The sequence below is a fragment of the Heterostelium album genome (assembly GCF_000004825.1).
Source record: "Heterostelium album PN500 unplaced genomic scaffold PPL_scaffold6, whole genome shotgun sequence".
Lineage (NCBI taxonomy): Eukaryota > Evosea > Eumycetozoa > Acytosteliales > Acytosteliaceae > Heterostelium > Heterostelium album.
Genome location: NW_008805068.1, coordinates 444,279 through 465,835, shown reverse-complemented (window position 1 = coordinate 465,835; position 21,557 = coordinate 444,279). Strand labels below are relative to the sequence as shown.

The 21,557-nt window shown below is 36.2% G+C and overlaps 10 protein-coding genes across 10 annotated transcripts; 5 read left to right on the top strand and 5 right to left on the bottom strand.

Moving 5' to 3' along the window:
- Window positions 1-403: 403 nt before the first annotated feature.
- Window positions 404-997, top strand: PPL_06765 (uncharacterized protein; the record flags this gene model as incomplete). Its single annotated transcript, XM_020577616.1, has 2 exons — window positions 404-587; window positions 687-997. 2 exons carry the CDS (start codon window positions 404-406, stop codon window positions 995-997), a joined length of 495 nt encoding a protein of 164 aa, XP_020432064.1.
- A 188-nt stretch (window positions 998-1,185) lies between these two features.
- On the bottom strand, window positions 1,186-1,948 carry cbpM (EF-hand domain-containing protein; the record flags this gene model as incomplete). The annotated part of the gene is made up of 3 exons (XM_020577615.1): window positions 1,186-1,610; window positions 1,717-1,756; window positions 1,844-1,948. The coding sequence occupies 3 exons, from the start codon at window positions 1,946-1,948 to the stop codon at window positions 1,186-1,188; spliced, it is 570 nt and encodes a 189-aa protein (XP_020432063.1).
- A 1,204-nt stretch (window positions 1,949-3,152) lies between these two features.
- prpf8 (pre-mRNA processing factor 8) lies at window positions 3,153-10,297 on the top strand (the record flags this gene model as incomplete). The annotated part of the gene is made up of 6 exons (XM_020577614.1): window positions 3,153-3,183; window positions 3,277-3,454; window positions 3,614-3,850; window positions 3,957-7,975; window positions 8,123-8,534; window positions 8,608-10,297. 6 exons carry the CDS (start codon window positions 3,153-3,155, stop codon window positions 10,295-10,297), a joined length of 6,567 nt encoding a protein of 2,188 aa, XP_020432062.1.
- A 1,192-nt stretch (window positions 10,298-11,489) lies between these two features.
- Window positions 11,490-11,696, top strand: PPL_06762 (uncharacterized protein; the record flags this gene model as incomplete). The annotated part of the gene is made up of 1 exon (XM_020577613.1): window positions 11,490-11,696. One exon carries the CDS (start codon window positions 11,490-11,492, stop codon window positions 11,694-11,696), a length of 207 nt encoding a protein of 68 aa, XP_020432061.1.
- A 265-nt stretch (window positions 11,697-11,961) lies between these two features.
- Window positions 11,962-12,589, bottom strand: PPL_06761 (uncharacterized protein; the record flags this gene model as incomplete). Its single annotated transcript, XM_020577612.1, has 2 exons — window positions 11,962-12,260; window positions 12,373-12,589. 2 exons carry the CDS (start codon window positions 12,587-12,589, stop codon window positions 11,962-11,964), a joined length of 516 nt encoding a protein of 171 aa, XP_020432060.1.
- A 349-nt stretch (window positions 12,590-12,938) lies between these two features.
- On the top strand, window positions 12,939-14,106 carry PPL_06760 (uncharacterized protein; the record flags this gene model as incomplete). The annotated part of the gene is made up of 3 exons (XM_020577611.1): window positions 12,939-12,960; window positions 13,425-13,455; window positions 13,494-14,106. 3 exons carry the CDS (start codon window positions 12,939-12,941, stop codon window positions 14,104-14,106), a joined length of 666 nt encoding a protein of 221 aa, XP_020432059.1.
- Window positions 14,107-14,428: 322 nt separating this feature from the next.
- PPL_06759 (snapin/pallidin family protein) lies at window positions 14,429-15,473 on the bottom strand (the record flags this gene model as incomplete). Its single annotated transcript, XM_020577610.1, has 3 exons — window positions 14,429-14,488; window positions 14,520-14,780; window positions 15,030-15,473. The coding sequence occupies 3 exons, from the start codon at window positions 15,471-15,473 to the stop codon at window positions 14,429-14,431; spliced, it is 765 nt and encodes a 254-aa protein (XP_020432058.1).
- Window positions 15,474-16,061: 588 nt separating this feature from the next.
- cysA (trans-sulfuration enzyme family protein) lies at window positions 16,062-17,414 on the top strand (the record flags this gene model as incomplete). The annotated part of the gene is made up of 3 exons (XM_020577609.1): window positions 16,062-16,196; window positions 16,296-17,176; window positions 17,273-17,414. The coding sequence occupies 3 exons, from the start codon at window positions 16,062-16,064 to the stop codon at window positions 17,412-17,414; spliced, it is 1,158 nt and encodes a 385-aa protein (XP_020432057.1).
- A 252-nt stretch (window positions 17,415-17,666) lies between these two features.
- Window positions 17,667-18,158, bottom strand: PPL_06757 (uncharacterized protein; the record flags this gene model as incomplete). The annotated part of the gene is made up of 2 exons (XM_020577608.1): window positions 17,667-17,845; window positions 18,059-18,158. The coding sequence occupies 2 exons, from the start codon at window positions 18,156-18,158 to the stop codon at window positions 17,667-17,669; spliced, it is 279 nt and encodes a 92-aa protein (XP_020432056.1).
- A 358-nt stretch (window positions 18,159-18,516) lies between these two features.
- On the bottom strand, window positions 18,517-21,223 carry PPL_06756 (uncharacterized protein; the record flags this gene model as incomplete). The annotated part of the gene is made up of 4 exons (XM_020577607.1): window positions 18,517-18,838; window positions 18,859-19,316; window positions 19,896-19,915; window positions 20,806-21,223. The coding sequence occupies 4 exons, from the start codon at window positions 21,221-21,223 to the stop codon at window positions 18,517-18,519; spliced, it is 1,218 nt and encodes a 405-aa protein (XP_020432055.1).
- Window positions 21,224-21,557: the final 334 nt, after the last annotated feature.

The following is a 21,557-nucleotide window of genomic DNA, read 5'->3' as shown; positions in this document are numbered from 1 at the left end:
CCAGCATAATTTCTAATATTTTATCTTACTTTAATGATAAAAGCAAAATGAAATAAGTCTCATTTCACAATAAAATTCAAAAAAGGATTTTTTACGATGTACTGTTTTCAGTGTAAAACCTTTGCTTATTGCAAAAATTTTGGAACACTTTTTTATGGGATTGTAAATTTTATAATAAACAACAATGAAAATGGTATATCATCGAAACAAAATCCTTTAAATATATATATATTCCTATAATAATATTTCATTTCTTTAGTGATTTTTTCATGATAGACGACATATAAATAAACACATAACACAATTTGTTTTTCAAAAAATTAAAATTAAAAAAAAAAAAAAGTTTAACAAAAAAAATTAATCATTTGCATTCAGTTCTATTTGAAATTATAAGACCAAAAGAATGACATCTACCTCAAATAGTACTACCTCAAATAACTCTGTTGTCAATAGTAGTTCAGGTTTTAATAATAATACGATGATGAATATTGGTATCAAAGTTACAAAGGTCGATTGTAATACCAACGATATAGAGTACAATTACAGTTTTGATCCATCTGAGAAGTTTAAGAATTGGGTAAATGAAGGTGTGTATAGATTACATTAGATTACATTAGAATAGAATATATAGTTAGAATGAGATTTGAAATAACTAATCAATCAAACAATCAATCAATTAACATTAGGTGTTGAGAATTATAAATTAGTTAATGATAAATGGAAGAGTAAGAATAAGAATAAAGGAATAACAGCAACAGTCAATAATAATAACAATAATAATAATAGTAATGATATCAATGGTGATATCAGTAGTAATAATAATAGTAGTACAACTAATAACAGAAACAACACTGCCAACGATATAAGAAATGTAGATGCCATTCAAGTGATCGATGAACTTCTCAATAAGAATGGTGTATTTTCAAAACGAGTACCACTACCCGACTTGATATCAATATTAGTTGAAGAATGGGAAGCAAATGAAAATACACTCTAAGATAAGAGTTAGTTACATATTAATATATCAACAAAATTTATTTTATAAAAATGTAAATATAATATAAATAATTTTAAACAATGGTCATGCTGCCCATATGGTTTTGGTTTGGTTTTGGTTTTGGTTTTGGAGATGGTTGGGTTTGGCTTAATTTAACCTTGCGCTTGCTGACTGGCTGGCTGCCCGCTTCAAGGTTGATATTCATTGTTGATACCAAGTAGAAGAAGAAGGGATGGTGATGATGAACCTTGTTGAATCCACTCTGCTCTGCTAATCATTTGGTTCTTGTCGACGTCGAGTTTCTCAAAGAGTTTACGCACGAACACGCTGACGTCACGTTCTGGCTTTCCTAGTGACTTTCCGACACCGACCATCAATGTTATGATCTGGTCGACTTCGTTCTTCTCGAGTGTTCCAGAGTTGTCCTTGTCGTAGATATCAAAGAGCAATCCCAACTTGTCCTCGGCGGTACCCTTACCAATCACCGACATGGCAACAGTCAGCTCCTTGAAATCGATTGTACCGCTTTTATCGCTATCGAATTCCTCAAACAGTGAAACCAACTGATCCGATGGATAACTTGGCATTCTCTTCTTGAAGAATGCAATAAACTCTATCAACAACAACAACAACAAAAAAAAAAGCATAACATGTAAATATTAAATATCAAAACAAATCAAAATCAAAATCAAACCAATCTAAATTGTAAAAATACCAACCATTTCTATCAAGTGAACCATTACCATCAGTATCATATTTCTAATTAATTAAATAATAATAATAATAATAAAAAGAAAAGTTAATTTGAAATTGAATTAATAACACATTGCTTGCTATCATTATTACCTTGAACTCTTGGAACAACTTTCCAACTTCATCCTTTGAAAGACATGTCTGTTGAGATAGATATTCAATATCGTGTTTACTTAATTTCGATGATCCACCACCCATTTTGTTTTGTTTTGTTTTATGTTTTAATAATAACTTATTAATAGGCTATCTAAAGTCAGTGAATATTTATATTTAAATATATAAATAATAAAAGAAGACTCAATTGATATTATTACCAATCAAATTAAAATAAAATAAAAATTAATTTTAAAAATAAAATAAAATAGTGAATGTTTTGTTTGGTCAGTCCTCAAAAACAGTTATCTTGCATTCTCTAAAAAGAGAATGCCAACTTTGATATCAATATTGGGTGAGTTTTATGCTTGGGTGGATAAAAAAAAAACACTTTTAATTCCGTTTTCATTGTAGGCATTGAACTGTTTTCAGACCAATTCCAAATCTTCAAATTTTACAAGTATTTTTTTTAGAGATCTATTTTTAAAAAAAATTAAAAACTTCAACATTTTTGAAACAAATATAAAAAATGATATGCAATTATAAAGATTAACAAAACAAACAAGAGATAACAACTACTATTTCCTAAAAATAGTTAATATCTTTACTACTTTTACCTATTTTGCTATTTCAAACTAACTTTATTTATATTTATATATTCTCAAAAAAATTACAAAAGTTCGTCATGAATTTGTTTTTTCTTTTTTTTGAAATTGAAATATTTTCTATTACTATTTGTCTTGTTATAAAGTGTTAAAGGATAATATATTTAATCAAAAAATTACTTGATTGAATCAAACAATTGTTATCTTTATCTCTTTTTGTTGTAGCTGTTAAAAATTCGACAATGAGTTTTAAAAATTTTCAAGTTTTTTTTTTTTGACTCTGATAAGAAAAAAAGAATATCATTTTTTCGATCAAACTCTTAAGTTCATTTATTGAATGTTTATTTGTTTCGTTTATTAGTGAGTTTACTGGTGTTTAGTTTTTGATTCAACCGACCAAATCAAACTTTAGTTATTTGGAATTAAAATTATAATATAAAAGATAAACAATATCTAAACAATACTAGTAAACTTATAGAACAATAAACAAACTCGATATCATCAATCATTATCATTGAATCGAACAGAACAGATATCATAACATAACAATCATATTTCAAATATTATATGTATATTAGTAGTATTAGTAGTAGTATATAAAAAAAAAAACAGAAAGAAAAAAACAGAAAGAACAAACAAGATATAGTCGATATATAAAATATAGAGTTTAATAATAAACTCAATTTAAAATACAACTAACAGAAATGTCAGATGTTGATAAATTACAAGAAAAAGGTAAGGTATTAATATTAATATAGTTTTAAAACATAACATATGATTACTAACTACTTTTTAAATTTTTTTTTTTTTTTACTAATTTATTTATAGCCAAGAAATGGAAACAATTAAATAATAAAAGATATAGTGATAAACGAAAGTTTGGATATGTCGAACCACAGAAAGAAGATATGCCACCAGAGCATCTGAGAAAGATCATCAAGGATCACGGTGATATGTCGAGCAAGAAGTTCCGACACGACAAACGTGTCTATCTCGGTGCGCTCAAGTATATGCCGCATGCAGTGTTCAAGCTGCTCGAGAACATGCCGATGCCATGGGAACAGGTTCGCAACGTAAAGGTGCTCTATCACATCACCGGTGCCATCACATTCGTCAATGAGATACCGCTGGTGATCGAGCCGGTCTACACTGCACAGTGGGGTAGTATGTGGGTGACGATGAAGCGTGAGAAACGTGATCGTAAGCATTTCAAACGTATCAAATTCCCGTTGTTCGACGACGAAGAGCCACCCCTCGACTACTCTGAGAACATCCTCGACGAAGAAGTCGAGTATTCCATTCAGATGGATCTCGACGAGACTGAAGATGCCGCCGTCATCGATTGGTTCTACGATTCCAAGCCATTATCCAACACCAAATATGTAAATGGTCCATCTTATAAGTAAGTTTTTGTTTTGTTTGTTTAACTTGTCAAATATGTTTATCATCATCATCATCATCATTTACTAACTTTACTTAACTCTTTCTTCTTGACTATTATTTATTAGGAAATGGAAATTGGATTTACCTATCTTATCGAATTTGTTGAGATTGGCATCACCTTTGTTGTCGGATTTGACTGATAACAACTATTTCTATTTGTTTGATGACAAGTCGTTCTTCACTGCCAAGGCGTTGAATATGGCGATTCCAGGTGGTCCAAAGTTTGAGCCGTTGTTCCGTGATATGGAGGATGACGACGAGGACTGGAATGAGTTCAACGATATCAATAAGATTATCATTCGTCACAAGATTCGTACGGAATACAAGGTAGCTTTCCCCTATCTCTATAATAATCGTCCACGTAAGGTAGCCATCCCATTCTATCACGCACCGAATATCTGCTATGCCAAATCGACAGATCCCGATCTTCCGGGATTCTATTTCGATCCGGTACTGCTCCACCCCATTCCCTCGTACAAACTGGACAAGTCGCAGCCACAAACAGCGTATGGCGATGAGGACGACGATTTCGCGCTTCCAGAACAAGTCGATCCATTCCTCCAGGAGACAGAGCTCGATACAGAGACAACACCAGCTGGAATCCAGTTGTATTGGGCACCGAAACCATTCAATCAACGCTCGGGATTGACTCGTCGTGCTCAAGATATCCCATTGGTGCAGACTTGGTACAAGGAGCACTGCCCACCTGGACACCCGGTGAAAGTACGTGTCAGCTACCAAAAGTTGCTCAAATGCTACGTGCTGAACAAGTTGCATCATCGTCCACCGAAATCACTCAACAAGAAATACCTGTTCCGCTCGCTCAAGGCAACCAAGTTCTTCCAATCGACGGAAATCGACTGGGTCGAAGCCGGTCTACAAATATGTCGACAAGGTTACAACATGTTGAATCTCTTGATTCATCGTAAGAATCTAAACTACTTGCATTTGGATTACAATTTCTATCTCAAACCAATCAAGACACTCACCACCAAGGAGCGTAAGAAGTCGCGTTTCGGTAATGCTTTCCATTTGTGTCGTGAAATTCTGAGAATGACCAAGTTGGTTGTTGATACGCATGTCAAGTATCGTCTGGGTGCTGCCGAAGCATTCCAGTTGGCAGACGGTCTACAATATCTCTTCTCGCATATCGGTCTTCTCACCGGTATGTTCCGTTACAAGTATCGTTTGATGCGACAGATTCGTATGTGTAAGGATTTGAAACATCTGATCTACTACCGATTCAATACTGGTCCAGTTGGAAAGGGTCCCGGTTGCGGATTCTGGGCACCGATGTGGCGTGTCTGGCTGTTCTTCTTGCGTGGAATCGTTCCGCTGCTGGAGCGTTGGATTGGTAATCTTTTGGCGCGTCAATTCGAGGGTAGACAGAACGACACTGTCAAGACACAGACCAAGCAGCGTGTCGAGTCTGACCACGACGTGAAGTTGCGTGCTGCCGTCGTCATTGATATCCTCGATATGATGCCCGAGGGCGTCAAGGAGAACAAGACACGTATCATCCTCCAACATCTTTCAGAGTCGTGGCGTTGCTGGAAAGCCAATATTCCATGGAAAGTTCCGGGTCTACCGATTCCCATTGAGAATATGATTCTGCGTTTCGTAAAGAGCAAGGCAGATTGGTGGACAAACGTGGCGCAGTATAATCGTGAGCGTATCCGTCGTGGTGCTACCGTCGACAAGACCGTTTGCAAGAAGAATCTCGGTCGTTTGACACGTCTTTCGCTCAAGGCGGAACAGGAGCGTCAACACAACTACTTGAAGGACGGTCCCTATGTCTCTGCAGAGGAGGGTGTCGCCATCTACACCACCACTGTCCATTGGCTTGAACAACGTCGTTTCTCATCGATTCCATTCCCACAGACAAGCTACAAGCATGACATCAAGATTTTGACATTGGCACTTGAGCGTCTCAAGGAAGCGTACAGTGTCAAGTCGCGTCTAAATCAATCGCAACGTGAGGAACTCGTTCTCATCGAACAAGCCTATGAGAATCCTCATGAAGCACTCGCACGTATCAAGCGACATCTCCTGACACAGCGAACTTTCAAGGAGGTTGGAATCGAATTTATGGATCTTTACACTCACTTGACTCCAGTGTACGATGTGGAGCCATTCGAGAAGATCACCGATGCCTACTTGGATCAGTATCTCTGGTATGAGGCGGACAAGCGTCAGTTGTTCCCCAACTGGGTGAAGCCATCCGACAATGAGCCAGCCCCTGTTCTCGTCCACAAGTGGTGCCAGGGTGTCAATAACTTGGATTCCATCTGGGATACATCCGACGGAGAATGTGTCGTTATGATGGAAACACAGCTGAGCAAAGTCTACGAGAAGATGGATCTCACTTTGATGAATCGTTTGCTTCGTTTGATTGTCGACCAGAATCTCGCTGACTACATGTCCGGTAAGAACAATGTGGTTATCAACTTCAAGGACATGAATCATACCAACTCCTACGGTTTGATTCGTGGTCTACAGTTTGCATCGTTCATCTTCCAGTACTATGGATTGGTGTTGGATCTTTTGATTCTCGGTCTGAATCGTGCTGCTGAAATAGCCGGTCCTCCCAATCTCCCCAATCCATTCTTGACCTACAAGGATGTCGAGACAGAGACTAACCACCCGATCAGACTCTACACAAGAAACGTCGATCGTATTCACATCCTCTTTAAATTCACACAGGACGAATCGCGAGAGTTGATTCAAAAGTACATGTCGGAGCATCCCGATCCCAACAATGAAAACGTCGTTGGCTACAACAACAAGAAATGTTGGCCAAGAGATTGTCGTATGCGTTTGATGAAACACGACGTCAACTTGGGTCGTGCCGTCTTCTGGAACATCAAGAATCGTCTTCCACGTTCGTTGACCACTATCGAGTGGGACGAGTCATTCGTGTCTGTCTACTCACGTGACAATCCCAACTTGTTGTTCAGCATGTCTGGTTTTGAAGTGAGAATACTTCCAAAGTGTCGTGCAACCAACGAACAAATGATACCAAAGGACAGTGTTTGGAGTCTACAGAACATGAACACTCGTGAGAGAACCGCACAGGCCTATTTGCGTGTGGATCGCGACTCTATGGAGCGTTTCGAAAATCGTATCAGAATGATCTTGATGGCATCGGGATCGACTACCTTTACAAAGATTGTCAACAAGTGGAATACCGCTCTGATCGGTTTGATGACTTACTATCGTGAGGCGGTTGTCGTGACGCGTGAGATGCTCGACATGCTGGTGCGTTGTGAAAACAAGATTCAGACACGTGTCAAGATCGGTCTCAACTCAAAGATGCCCAACAGATTCCCGCCGGTTGTCTTTTACACTCCAAAGGAGCTGGGTGGACTCGGTATGTTGTCGATGGGTCACGTCTTGATTCCACAGTCCGACCTTCGTTATTCGCGTCAGACCGACACTGGAATCACTCATTTCACATCGGGTATGTCACACGACGAGGATCAGTTGATTCCAAATCTCTACCGTTATATCCAGCCATGGGAACAAGAGATCAAGGATTCCCAACGTGTCTGGGCAGAGTACGCTCTGAAATACGAAGAAGCCAAGTCACAGAACAAGAATCTCGCACTCGAGGATCTCGAAGACAGTTGGGATCGTGGTATTCCACGTATCAATACACTGTTCCAAAAGAGCAGACACACTCTTGCCTATGACAAAGGTTGGCGTGTTCGTACCGACTGGAAACAGTACCAGGTGCTCAAATCCAATCCGTTCTGGTGGACCAATCAACGTCATGACGGTAAGCTGTGGAATCTCAACAACTACCGTACCGATATGATTCAGGCATTGGGTGGTGTCGAAGGTATCCTAGAGCACACACTCTTCAAGGGAACCTACTTCCCAACTTGGGAAGGTCTGTTCTGGGAGAAGGCATCCGGTTTCGAAGAGTCGATGAAATACAAGAAACTTACACATGCACAACGTTCCGGTTTGAATCAGATTCCGAATCGTCGTTTCACACTCTGGTGGTCACCAACCATCAATCGTAAGAATGTCTACGTTGGTTTCCAAGTGCAGCTGGATTTGACCGGTATTTTCATGCACGGTAAGATTCCGACACTCAAGATCTCGTTGATTCAGATCTTCAGAGCACATCTCTGGCAAAAGATTCATGAGTCCATCGTAATGGATTTGTGTCAGGTGTTTGATCAGGAACTCGATAATCTCGAGATTGCCGTCGTAAACAAAGAAGCTATTCACCCGAGAAAGTCGTACAAGATGAATTCATCGTGTGCCGACATCTTGTTGCGTGCCGCTCACAAATGGCAAGTGTCACGTCCATCGATTCTCCAGGACACTCGTGACACCTACGACGGATCCACCACTCAATATTGGCTCGACGTCCAGTTGAAGTGGGGTGACTTTGATTCACACGACATCGAGCGTTACAGTCGTGCCAAATTCCTCGATTACACCATGGATCAGATGTCTTTCTATCCATCGCCGACCGGTTGTCTCATCGGTATCGATCTGGCATACAACATCTACAGTTCCTTCGGTAACTGGTTCCCCGGTGTCAAACCGCTGGTTCAACGTGCAATGGACAAGATTATGAAGTCCAATCCTGCGCTCTATGTGTTGCGTGAGCGTATTCGTAAGGGTTTGCAACTCTACTCTTCGGAGCCAACCGAGCCATATCTCTCGTCACAAAACTATGGTGAGTTGTTCTCCAACAAGATCATCTGGGTTCGTCGATGACACCAATGTCTATCGTGTCACCATTCACAAGACATTCGAGGGTAATCTTGCTACCAAGCCAATCAACGGTGCCATTTTTATCTTTAATCCAAGAACCGGTCAGTTGTTCCTCAAGATCATTCACACCGATGTCTGGCTTGGTCAGAAGCGTCTTGGTCAGCTGGCCAAGTGGAAGACTGCAGAAGAAGTTGCTGCTCTCATTCGTTCGCTCCCAGTAGAAGAACAACCAAAGCAAATCGTTGTCACCAGAAAAGGTATGTTGGATCCACTGGAAGTTCATTTGCTCGATTTCCCCAATATCGTTATCCAAGGTAGTGAGCTTCAACTGCCATTCCAATCGTGTCTAAAGATTGAGAAGTTCGGTGACTTGATTCTCAAGGCGACAGAACCAAAGATGGTTCTCTTTAACATCTACGACGATTGGTTGAACACCATCCCTTCGTACACTGCATTCTCACGTCTCATTTTGATTCTTCGTGCGCTCCACGTCAACAACGAGAGAACCAAGATCATCCTCAAACCCGACAAGAACACAATTACCCAACCACATCACATTTGGCCAACCCTCACCGATCAAGAGTGGATCAAGGTTGAAGTTGCCCTCAAGGATTTGATTCTTGCCGATTTCGGTAAGAAGAACAATGTCAATGTTGCATCGCTCACTCAATCAGAGATTAGAGATATCATTCTCGGTATGGAGATCTCTGCTCCATCGCAACAACGTGAAGACCAAATCGCTGAGATCGATAAACAGAAACAGGAGGCCAGTCAGTTGACTGCGGTCACTGTTCGTACCACCAACATCCACGGTGAGGAAATCATTTCCACAGCGACATCGCCACACGAACAAAAAGTATTCTCCAGTAAGACAGACTGGCGTGTTCGTGCCATCTCTGCTACCAACTTGCATATGCGTACCAATCAGATCTACGTCAACTCTGACTTTGTCAAGGAGACAGGCTACACCTATGTCGTTCCCAAGAACATCTTGAAGAAATTCATTACCATCGCAGATCTACGTACTCAAATCGCCGGTTACATCTACGGTATCAGTCCACCCGACAATCCTCAAGTCAAGGAGATCCGTTGTATTGTAATGGTTCCACAATGGGGAACACCAGTGTTTGTCAACGTTCCCAATCAGATGCCAGAGCACGAATATCTCAAAGATCTCGAACCACTCGGTTGGATTCACACTCAACCAACGGAACTACCTCAGTTGTCTCCTCAAGAGTGTATCACTCACTCCAAGATTATGTCTGACAACAAATCGTGGGACGGCGAGAAAGCAATCATCATCTCGGTGTCTGTCTCATGGCCATGTACACTCACCGCTTACAAACTTACACCAGCCGGATACGAATGGGGTAAGGCCAACAAAGACTCACAGGCTTACCAAGGATTCCAACCATCTCACTATGAAAAGGTTCAAATGTTGCTATCTGACCGTTTCCTAGGTTTCTACATGATTCCAGATCGTGGTAGTTGGAATTACAACTTTATGGGTGTCAAACACTCTGCCAACATGACCTACGGTTTGAAACTCGATTATCCAAAGAATTTCTACGACGAAGCACATCGTCCATCTCATTTCCACAACTGGACTCAAGTTTCATCTGAAATCAATGAAGATAATGAAGCTGCCGATCAAGAGAATCTATTTGAATAAATATTAAAATTAAAAATAAAATAGATTGTTTTGTTGTTGTTTTTGTATTGTCCATTTTATTTTTACACAGCATTTTGGTCTACATGCAGAAACCCCCCTTTTTTTCTTCAACAATAACTATTCTTTATTAACAGTCAAGTACAAGAAAGTATACGACCTGAGAGAGTCTATTTTGGCAAATCTGGCATTGGAGAGCGAATATGAGAATGTGTTAAAGAAGGCCAAGGAAGTTAAGAAGGCCAACAAGCAAAGTCGTCCAACAGAGGAGCCAAAAAGCAATTTGTTGATCTAATCAGAAAAAAAACTGAACATTATACTTTACACCAACCATAAGGGTGAATCGGTGGCCGATCTAGTAGACAGACTTGAGTACGGATACGATGAGTGTATCAAGTTGACGAACTGTCGAAATACCATTATATATATCATTTGCAAGGATGTAGAAAAGAAAACTTATTCAATTGTGGGATCTATTTGTGTATCTAATTGAAATCTGTAAAAGCGATGATGTGATAGTAACAAATGAAAATGGTTAGAATTATCAACAGAATTTGGAAAGCAATACTGTACTCTTTTTAATAAGAATATCATATCCTACCTACATTTATTCATCGCTCATCTTGGTGATATCTTAGAAAGGTTTGGAGGATCGTTGGAGCGTTTGGCAAACTTTGGAATTGAAAAAAGGCACAAGTTCATCAAGCTTATTGTTTCCTGTCCAAACTTTCATTTTGCTGCTGAAACATTTTACAAGACTCTGGAGGCTGGTTTGTTATTAAACGTGGATCTCCTCCTGGCTTATACAGGAAGAAAGGGTTGTCTTCAACATTTATGGTCTCTTTTGTACTTGGGAGATATATGGATTTCACTGGCTCAAGGCTCATCAAACACCATTGGTGGTCAGAGAGATCGCTCTTCTCCTTGTCTTGTGATCTTGATACTGGTCGCGACCAACCATAGCATTTTACGAACAGAGTCAACAACTGTGACAAGGTATATTCTAATGCGTCAATCGGAATTTAGCATATGCCGAGAAACGTAAGAGCCTGATAGTCACCGATATTAACACTGGCGTTATCTGTTACTCCTGCTCTAACTGCTATACCTGTACCAAACTCTTCTTCAAATGCTTCAGACCTGACTTAACACCTTCAGTATTGCCCAACTCGACAAGTTCCAACACTACTCACCTATGGTAGCAAAACAAAAAAGAGTTAGAACATCGACACATGGATTACCTGCCAATTTACAAACAAACTTGCCAAATGTTACTTACAATGATGATTGTACTGATACTATACCACATGAAAATCTATGCTCATCTAACCAAGTTTTAGAAATTTATACATCTGATAGTAATAATTCAACAATTTCATTTTTCAAAAAATTCTACCAATAAACGTAAATGATAATTAACTTTTAATACAATCTATCACTTTTTGGTATTTATTTATTTGACAATTTATTTTTTTCTTTTTTGTTCTTGGGGAGTAGAAAAAATTGAATTAAAACTTGGTTGTTCTGAATATTTATTGATTAAAATAAAAAATCCAATTTTTATTTAACTTTTTTTTTTTCTTCGAGGGGTTTCTACATGAAAACCTAAGTGTTGTACTTGATGATAATTGTAATATTATAAATTGTATATTATTATTATCAAAGATTTATTTATAATAAAATATATTATCCACTCTTCGAACTCCATCTGGATCAAGATGATGCCATGTAATATCTGTGGATAATTCATGCCAGTTGGCTGGTGGCTCACCATGTAAACCTGGAATTGGTGTAAGATAAGCACCATTATCAACAAAACACCATGAAGTACTTAAATCATTATGACCTGTATCTTTACATTTTCCTTCATAATACCATTTCATCATTGCTGCTAAAGCACCTCTTGTTAAAATAATAGCCGATCCACCATCACAAAATGGTTTTGGTTCCCATGTAAAATTATCACCTAAAAAAAAAAAAAAAAAGTTAATAACCATTTGTTAATAAATCAATTTCTGATATTATATTGATTGATTGAATGATTGTCTGCTGACAATTGTAATAGTTGATCTACTTACATCTACCGTAAACTTTGACACCTTCAGGGTCTAATTTTGCTAGAGTTTTTTCAAGACGATCGACGTGGAGGTATGCATCGTCATCAACTTTGATGTACCAAGTGGATTGTACTTGTTCGTTGTTGGCATGTCCCCATGCTCTCCATTGTTTCTTGTCGTTACCATATCCTGATTTATCTTCTTCGAGTGTTGGGATAGTGTCGTTTGGTGAACCCATATCGGTTTCTGAGTAATAGAACACTCTCCAACCTTTGGCAACCGCTCGCTTTGCCCATGTTTCTCTGATAGCTTTGGTTCTTGTCTCTTTGAAACCGTCGGCAGTCAAAAGAACAAAAGTAATATAAGGACCGCTCTGTGTGGTCGGCAGTGGTGGTTTTGTTGTGGGTGGTGGATCTGTTACCTCCGGTTCTTCGAATTCTTCCTCTGTACTTTCGAATTCCTCTTCCTCTACCGATCCAATTGTTACATCACGATTCTCTTTATTATTATTGCTTGGCACCAATTCCAATTGGTAGCTATCAAACAATATAAAGCCAACCGTTATTAAAAAAGCACATAAAACTACTATGGAATATTTATTCCTCAACAGCATTTTTATTTTTTAAAATAGTTGATTTTTCTCTTAAAAAATATTTTGTAATACAATTAAATCTATAGAAAATAAATAATGAAATAGTATCAATATTATTATTTATTTTGTTTTCAAAAATCAAAGAACAATCAACAATACAAAAATAAAAATTTTTACAAAACAAAAACAGGTAACCTTGGCCCATTTTTGAACCCCACTCACACTTTTGATTTATTTAAACATCAACAAAAATCTTCCAATCAATCAATTTTAATTGTTTTTTTATTTTTATTTTATTTTATTTTTTTTCACTATAGTTTAAGAGAATGACATAAGTTTATTCCAAAATACTTATATTTATAAATATTTATAACAAAAAGATGACAAAAATAAATTAATAATTAAAATTTGTTGTGAATCACATTCATTGAATTGTAATTTATTAATAAATACAATTTATTTTATTTATTTTATTTTAAAGAAATAGATCTTTTACTTTATCAAACAATCAAGTAGGTGAGAACAGTTATGCCAAAAAATACACTAATAGAAGACTCAGTCCAGGATCAAGAGGTCGAGAGCCAACAACGACCGAGTTAAATCCACCTACACCAGTTGGGTCAAATCCAAGAACCGTTAGTACAACAACCCATATTGAAGCTGTGCCAAACGCTCTGACTACAGGTGGACCAACTTCCCCAGTAGCGACTGAACTATATCATACCAGAGGTAGAAAAAGAAAAGGAATAGTGACAGATGGAAAAGTCAAATTTAGTTCATACAAAACAATCACTGGTGTGACTAAAGATGGCTTTGAAACATCTCCTATGCAATTCATTTCACAACTTTCTCATTCACCTCAAGTAGCTCCGTCTATTTCTTTTGATACCAAAATGTCAGTTATTATACATCACTACAAGTGCACTCTACTTGACCCAAATGGAGAGAGAAGTTTCAAGTATCCAAAATTGATTACCAACGACTGGTGGTTCAGAGATACCCTTAAATCAGGAGTTGCTGCAAGATTTGTGGTTGAATCAATTAGCTTTAAAATCAACTCACTTTTTAACACTGTGACAGTAGAATTTGAGTATGGTAAATATGCTATCTCAACAAAAACAGTGAATGACCATATATATTGTAAAACCAATAATACTAAATAAATTTTATTTTTTTTTTAATTTAATAAAATTATATTAATTATTATTAATAACATATCGGATCGTGTGTGAACAACAGTTCTTTTTTTTTTTAAAATTTTGTTTTTATTTTGATCTGTGCTATTTTCAAAAATCTGTTGTTTCATAATCAATCATTTTTTTCTGTGATTCTATTTTTTTCAACTAATTTCGAAATAATTCACCCCCAAAACAGAAACTTGATTCAAAGACTTTTTGAGATGAAACACCCAAAAATAAAAATCTGACGGTTTTTATTTTTGTTTTTTTGAAAAGTTGTTGAATAAAAGTTATTTTGCAATGCATTTTAAATAACGTTATTATTTAAAGTAGAAACTTCAAAGTCAAGCCAAGTTTGTTTGTCAAACTAATAATAATATATTTATTTATAAATTAACATTCGTGTTTAAAGATTCTTTAGACTTTTGTGGTTGAAGTTGTTGTTGTTGCTGCTGTTGTACAAGTTGTGGTGATGGTTTTACAGTGAGATCTCTCTCTCTTTGCAATGCTTTTTCGACACGCTCATTTAAATTATTGATATGCTGTTGTTTCTTTTCCTTCAAGTTGACTGCTCTCTTTTGAAGTTTAGTCATTCTCTCCTTGACATTCGACATCTCTTTCTTCATTGTCTGAACTTTTAATAGATATTCATTGATCTTCTTAAAACTAAAAAAAAAAAAAAAAAAAAAAGAAAGAATAACGATAATATAAAAATCATTATATTTTATGATAATTAGATGATAAGATACAGATTTCAAAAATGATGAATAAATATATAAAAATATCATTATATTTAGCTCATTCTATCTAGATAATGAACTGACTGATACTAATGATATAAATATAATGATATTCTATACATTTATAATAATTCAATTGATTGCTGGCTGGCTGAAATGCACACTTACATTTTCAAAAATAATATCTACACCCTTAACACTTTGTAGTTTTTGATTCTCACTTGACATCAGTGAGAGTAGTGCAGTCTGTTCTTTTTGTAACTCCAATAGTTTCATAGTGAGTGCGTCGAGAGGGATCTTTGTCATTAGCAAGATACCCTCTGTTAGCTGTGGAATAGCTTTATTCATTTCATTGCTTACTTCATTCATCTCCAATTGCAATGCTTGTTGTGATGTTAATATATTGTTATGTGTTTGTTCTACTGGGTGTTGTTGTTGTTGTTGTTGTTGTTCTATTTCACCAGTGGTGACATTAACATTATTCGATGAATCTTGTTTTTTACTATTTACACTATTATTACTATCTTCTACATTGTTATCATTATTATTATTATTTACATCATCATTTGTAGATGTATTATTATTATTAGTAGTAATATCTACTTCTGTCATTTTTTAAATGAATATATTATTTCTTTTGTATTTTTTTCAAATTACTTTTCATTCATTTTCATTTTTCATTTTTTTTTTTTTTTTTTTGCATAGTTATGATATTTCTTTTTAAAAACAACATATTTTGTTTTTAAAATAAAAGTTGATGGTAACAATTATTATTGTGACCAGATGTCTTAAAACGAATTGAATTCCCCAGTTTCCATTCCAGAATATTTTATTAATTAAAAGAAAGAAAGATAAGATCAGATTATAAAAACAAAAAAGAAAAAAAAAAAAAAGAAAAAAAAGAAAAATTATTTTTAATTTTCTTTTTTTGGGATTGTGTTGTGCTGAGGTAAAAGAAGTATTCTCTAATCGAATGAGAATCATCTGTTTTCCCAATTTTTTATTTTACTTTTTTTTTTTTTTACTAGTTCAGCATATTATAAGCGTTGATTTCTATGCCAATATTTTTGACAACAAATTTGTTTTAAACAAAAAAAATATCATTCAAAAACCACCAATAATATCATCAATTAAACAAATTTAAAATTACATATTTTACATATTTAACATTTACACATATATATATACATATAAATAAAGATGGCCAATAACTATAGAATCGGAACAAAGGTTATTCATGCTGGTCAACCAGCTGAACCAACTTCAGGCGCTGTCATCCTCCCAATTTCTTTGTCAACCACTTTCTTGCAACCATCACCAAATGTATTGCCAGGTGTATGTATATTACTAATATTCAAAGAGAGAGAGAGAGAGAGAGAGAGAAAAGATCAAAACTAATATATAATTATTGTTATTACTATTACTATTGTTTAGGGATATGATTACTCAAGATCAGGTAATCCAACTAGAAAAGCTTTGGAGGAATGTTTGGCAGCTGCAGAGAATGCCAAGTATGCTTTAACATTTGCAAGTGGTTTGGCTACTTTGACTACCATTATCAACTCACTCCAATCGGGTGACGAGGTTATCTCTGTCGATGACGTCTACGGTGGAACCAGACGTTACATGTCACGTGTTGCCGCCAACTTTGGTATGAAGTTCAGTTTCGTCGATATGTCCAATTTGGATCAATTGGCTGCCGCTTTCACAGAGAAGACCAAGTTGGTATGGTTGGAGACTCCAACCAATCCATTGTTGAAGGTCGCCGACATCAAGTTGGTCGCCGACTTTGTACACAGCAAGAACGCCATCTTGGTGGTCGACAACACCTTCATGTCGCCATACTTCCAGAATCCATTGGACTTGGGTGCCGACATCGTCATGCACTCCATCACCAAGTATATCAACGGTCACTCTGACGTCGTCATGGGATGTCTGGCAACCAACGACGAGGCACTCTACGCCAAGCTCAAATTCCTCCAAAACTCAATCGGTGCCGTGCCATCGCCATTCGATTGTTTCCTCGCCATTCGTGGTATCAAGACTCTCCACGTCAGAATGAGAGAGCACGAGAAGAACGCTTTCGCCGTCTGCAAATTCCTAGAGTCACATCCAAAGGTCGATCGTGTCATCTACCCAGGTTTGCCATCGCATCCACAACACGAGATTTGCAAGCGTCAAATGAAGGGTTACGGTGGTATGGTCGTTTTCTTCTGCAAGGGTGGACTCGACGAATCAAAGAAGATCTTGGAGAACCTCAAGGTATTCGCATTGGCCGAAAGTTTGGGTGGTGTTGAAAGTTTGGTTGAATTACCGTAAGTTGAAACATTTCAAATTTGAATTACCATCATCATCAAGTTCAAATGTTTTTTCAAATTACTAATAATAATCATTCTATTAATTATTTCCAGATCATTGATGACTCATGCTTCTGTACCATTGGAGGAGAGAATCAAGTTGGGTATTACCGATACTTTGATTCGTTTGTCAGTTGGTATTGAAGATGTTAACGATTTGATTGCTGATCTTTCACAAGCATTGGACAAGATCTAAACAATCAATAATATTAACAAAACAAAACTAAACAAAACAAAACAAAATTAAACAAAACAAAGCAAAACAAAAATTAACTATTAATAATCATTTGTAATAACAATAAAAGAATTGATTTATTCTCTTGAAAAACAGTATTAATTAAACATTCTATTTATACATATTGACCAATGATTGCTTTTTTATAATGATTAGTGATTAATATTAATAGTATAAAAAAAATGTTTTCTATTTATCTAATTTAAATATTGTTTAATGTAGAACCATTTGCTCTGTACCAATAGATTCAAGTATTGACATTGGAATTGGAATAAACATTAAAAGATTGTATAGTTTGTCTAGTTTGTTTTCATGTTCTGTTCGGTAGGATATGATACAGTCTTTGGAGTTCTTAAAAGCTATTGGCAGTGGATATGCTAATTCCTGATCACCTCTTATTAAGGCGTCTCTGAAGAACATTGTTATATCTTTGGGTATTGTCAAAGCTCTCTCGAAAGTTGAATAGACCAGTTTGAAATCAAAGAAATTCAATCTACGTGCTTTCAGGTGTCGAACGTTCTTGTTGTAATGAAGAAAGCCAATGAGTAGTCGCTCATCCATGTGAATAGAGAGTTTCTTCAGTCTAAACGATTTCAATAACAAACCTAGATAATCGGTATCCATCTTTACGTTGCTATGAATCGATAGTGTACGGAGATTAACCATTGTCTCAAGAGTGTTCCGACCGAGTAGATCGGGTGGCATCGTCCGACCTTTAAGCTTGAGAGTGTGAAGATTGTGTCCGATAGCATCGATATCCTTGAGAAAGACTTTACCGGTCAGACCGTTTCTATATTCCCTAAAGAGATTGTCATGATTGTCTTCCTGGTGATCGAATGGTGTTTGATTGGTTATCGCTAGATATCTCAGTTGTTTCATACCGCCAAGAAGCGATTCCGGTTGGTCGCCAGGTTCCTTGTCGTGGGCGTTCACCAGCCGATGATAGATATGATTGAGTGTCAGCTTTTCAACGCTTGGGAACAAAGCTGCGAGTTTCAACGGTACTTTATTGGGACGGTTATCTACCCATTGGGTTTTGTGGATGTAGTTCAGCGACAGTGTCTTAATGTTGGTTAGCGGCTGTGGATCTATCATCGGTATCACAGTGAAGTAGTCGCCAAGCGAAAGATTCGTTAGCGATTTCATGCGGTGCAGTTGTGGTAGAATCAGGTTGGTCATAATACCAAAGTTTTCGTTTGCACAGAGATGCAGTCTCTGCAGCAGAGGAAAAGACGAGCTTAGATTGTTTAGTTTGAAAAGATGTCCGTGAGTGGCATAGACAGTTAGATTCCTCAGTTGGTTGCTTATCGAGAGACAATCTATATTCTGGTTGAGAGGCAATCCTACAGCGGCGAACGATTCCACCGACCAGAAAGAAAGCAGTGCTTCATTGTACAGCTCTAACCAGCGGTCTACACCAAGCTTAACACCGACCGTGCTTTTCAATTTGAACATTAAAGAGCTAGTATCTATTTTAGTTGTACCATCGGTGATTCCTTGGTAGATCAAAGTGAATTTAGAGATATTAAACTTTCTATCAACTGTTTTATTATTGTTGTTGTTATTAAGTTGATGGTATGATCTTTGAAAAGTCAATGGAAATCCGATAATAAATTGTGATTTATTGTTGAGTGTTGTTATTCTAAGTGTTGATTTGGCAATGATATTAACTAACCAATAGTGTGATATCAATGACAATGACAATGGATTCCATTGATGTCGTTGCTTTCTACATTCATTCTCTGATAGTAACTCAATAACATTTCTCCATATTAAATCCGGTAATATAGTTTGATTATTATGTATTATACCACTGTTTAAAGTGCTTGTAGATTGTCCCATTTTATTACCTCCTCTATGTTCCTATTTTTATTTTTACAATGTTTACAAAAAGTTTTAAAATTTTTGAAAGTCTGATATAAAAAACTTTTTGTAAACCTGATTGGTGGTTTGAACAAAGAATCATATTTTAAGATTATGACAGTATTTTTTTTATTTAATTAAAATACAATTAATCCATAGCAATAGTATTAATCTTTAATATTTTATTGGATGAATGATTATGGAGAATTTCCATTATTTTAACTTAAAAGTAGAATAAAAAAGTAATCTAGATAAAAATTTATCAGTTTTTTTTTATTTGTTAAATCATTCCGAAATATTTAGTTACTTTCATCTGGATGATCAAAAAAATTTTTTATTTTACTTTTTTTTTTTTTTTACTAGTTCAGCATACGCAGTTGGTATTGAAGATGTTAACTATTTGATTGCTGATCTTTCACAAGCATTGGACAAGATCTAAACAATCAACAAAACAAAACTAAACAAAACTAAACAAAACAAAGCAAACAAAAATTAACTATTAATAATCATTTGTAATAACAATAAAAGAATTGATTTATTCTCTTGAAAAACAGCATTAATTAAACATTCTATTTATACATATTGACCAATGATTGCTGCTTTTTATAATGATAAGTGATTAACAGTATAAAAAAATGTTTTCTATTTATCTAATTTAAATATTGTTTAATGTAGAACCAGTTGCTCTATACCAATAGATTTTATAGATTCAAGAATTGACATTGACAAATGTTTATTCCAATGTCAAAAGATTGTTTAGTTTGTCTAGTTTGTTTTCGTGTTCTGTTCGGTAGGATATGATACAGTCTTTGGAGTTCTTAAAAGCTATTGGCAGTTGATATGCTATTTCCTGATCACTTCTTATTAAGGCGTCTCTGAAGAACATTGTTATATCTTTGGGTATTGTCAAAGCTCTCTCGAAAGCTGAATAGACCAGTTTGAAATCAAAGGAATTCAATCTACGTGCTTTCAAGTGTTGAACGTTTTTGTTGTAATGAAGAAAGCCAATGAGTAGTTGCTCATCCATGTGAATAGAGAGTTTCTTCAGTCTAAACGATTCCAATAGCAAACCTAGATAATCGGTATCCATCTTTACGTTACTATGAATCGATAGTGTACGGAGATTAACCATTGTCTCAAGAGTGTTCCAACCTAGTAGATTGGGAGGCATCGTCCGACCTTTAAGCTTGAGAGTGTGGAGATTGTGTCCGATAGCATCGATATCCTTGAGAAAGACTTTACCGGTCGGACCATTTCTATATTCCCTAAAGAGATTGTCATGATTGTCTTCCTGGTGATCGAATGGTTGATTGGTTATCGCTAGATATCTCAGTTGTTTCATACCGCCAAGAAGCGATTCCGGTTGGTCGCCAGGTTCCTTGGCGTGGGTGTTCACCAGCCGATGATAGACATGATTAAGTGTCAGCTTTTCAACGTTTGGGAACCAAGCTGCAAGTTTCAACGGTACATTATTGGAACGGTTGTTTACCGACCGTGCTTTTCAATTTGAACATTAAAGAGCTAGTATCTATTTTAGTTGTACCATCGGTGATTCCTTTGTAGATCAAAGTGAATTTAGAGATATTAAACTTTCTATCTATATTGTTATTATTATTATTGTTGTTGTTATTAAGTTGATGGTATGATCTTTGAAAAGTCAATGGAAAGCCGATAATAAATTGTGATTTACTGTTGAGTGTTGTTATTCTAAGTGTTGATTTAGCAATGATATTAACTAACCAATAGTGTGATATCAATGACAATGACAATGGATTCCATTGATGTCGTTGCTTTCTACATTCATTCTCTGATAGTAACTCAATAACATTTCTCCATATTAAATCCGGTAATATAGTTTGATTATTACGTATTATACCACTATTTAAAGTGCTTGTAGATTGTCCCATTTTATTATCTCTCCTCTATGTTCCTATTTTTCTTTTTACAATGTTTACAAAAAAGTTTTTTGAAAGTTAGTTTTCAACAGGGGATGATTCGAAGTGAGGGAAGAACTTTTTTTTTATTATTTTGTTATTCTTTAATGTTATCGAGTTGAGAAAAAACAGTATGTAAAGTGGTTCCTAGCTGGTCTTCAGGTTGGGAGTTGATGTATTCCAGCACCAATAAGATGACATCTTGTTTCAAAGATTTCTTTGGAATACCAATATTAAGTTTCGCACACAATTCAGTCAGAACTGGAACTGTGTACTTCTTGATCTGGTTATCCAATGAATCATCTTG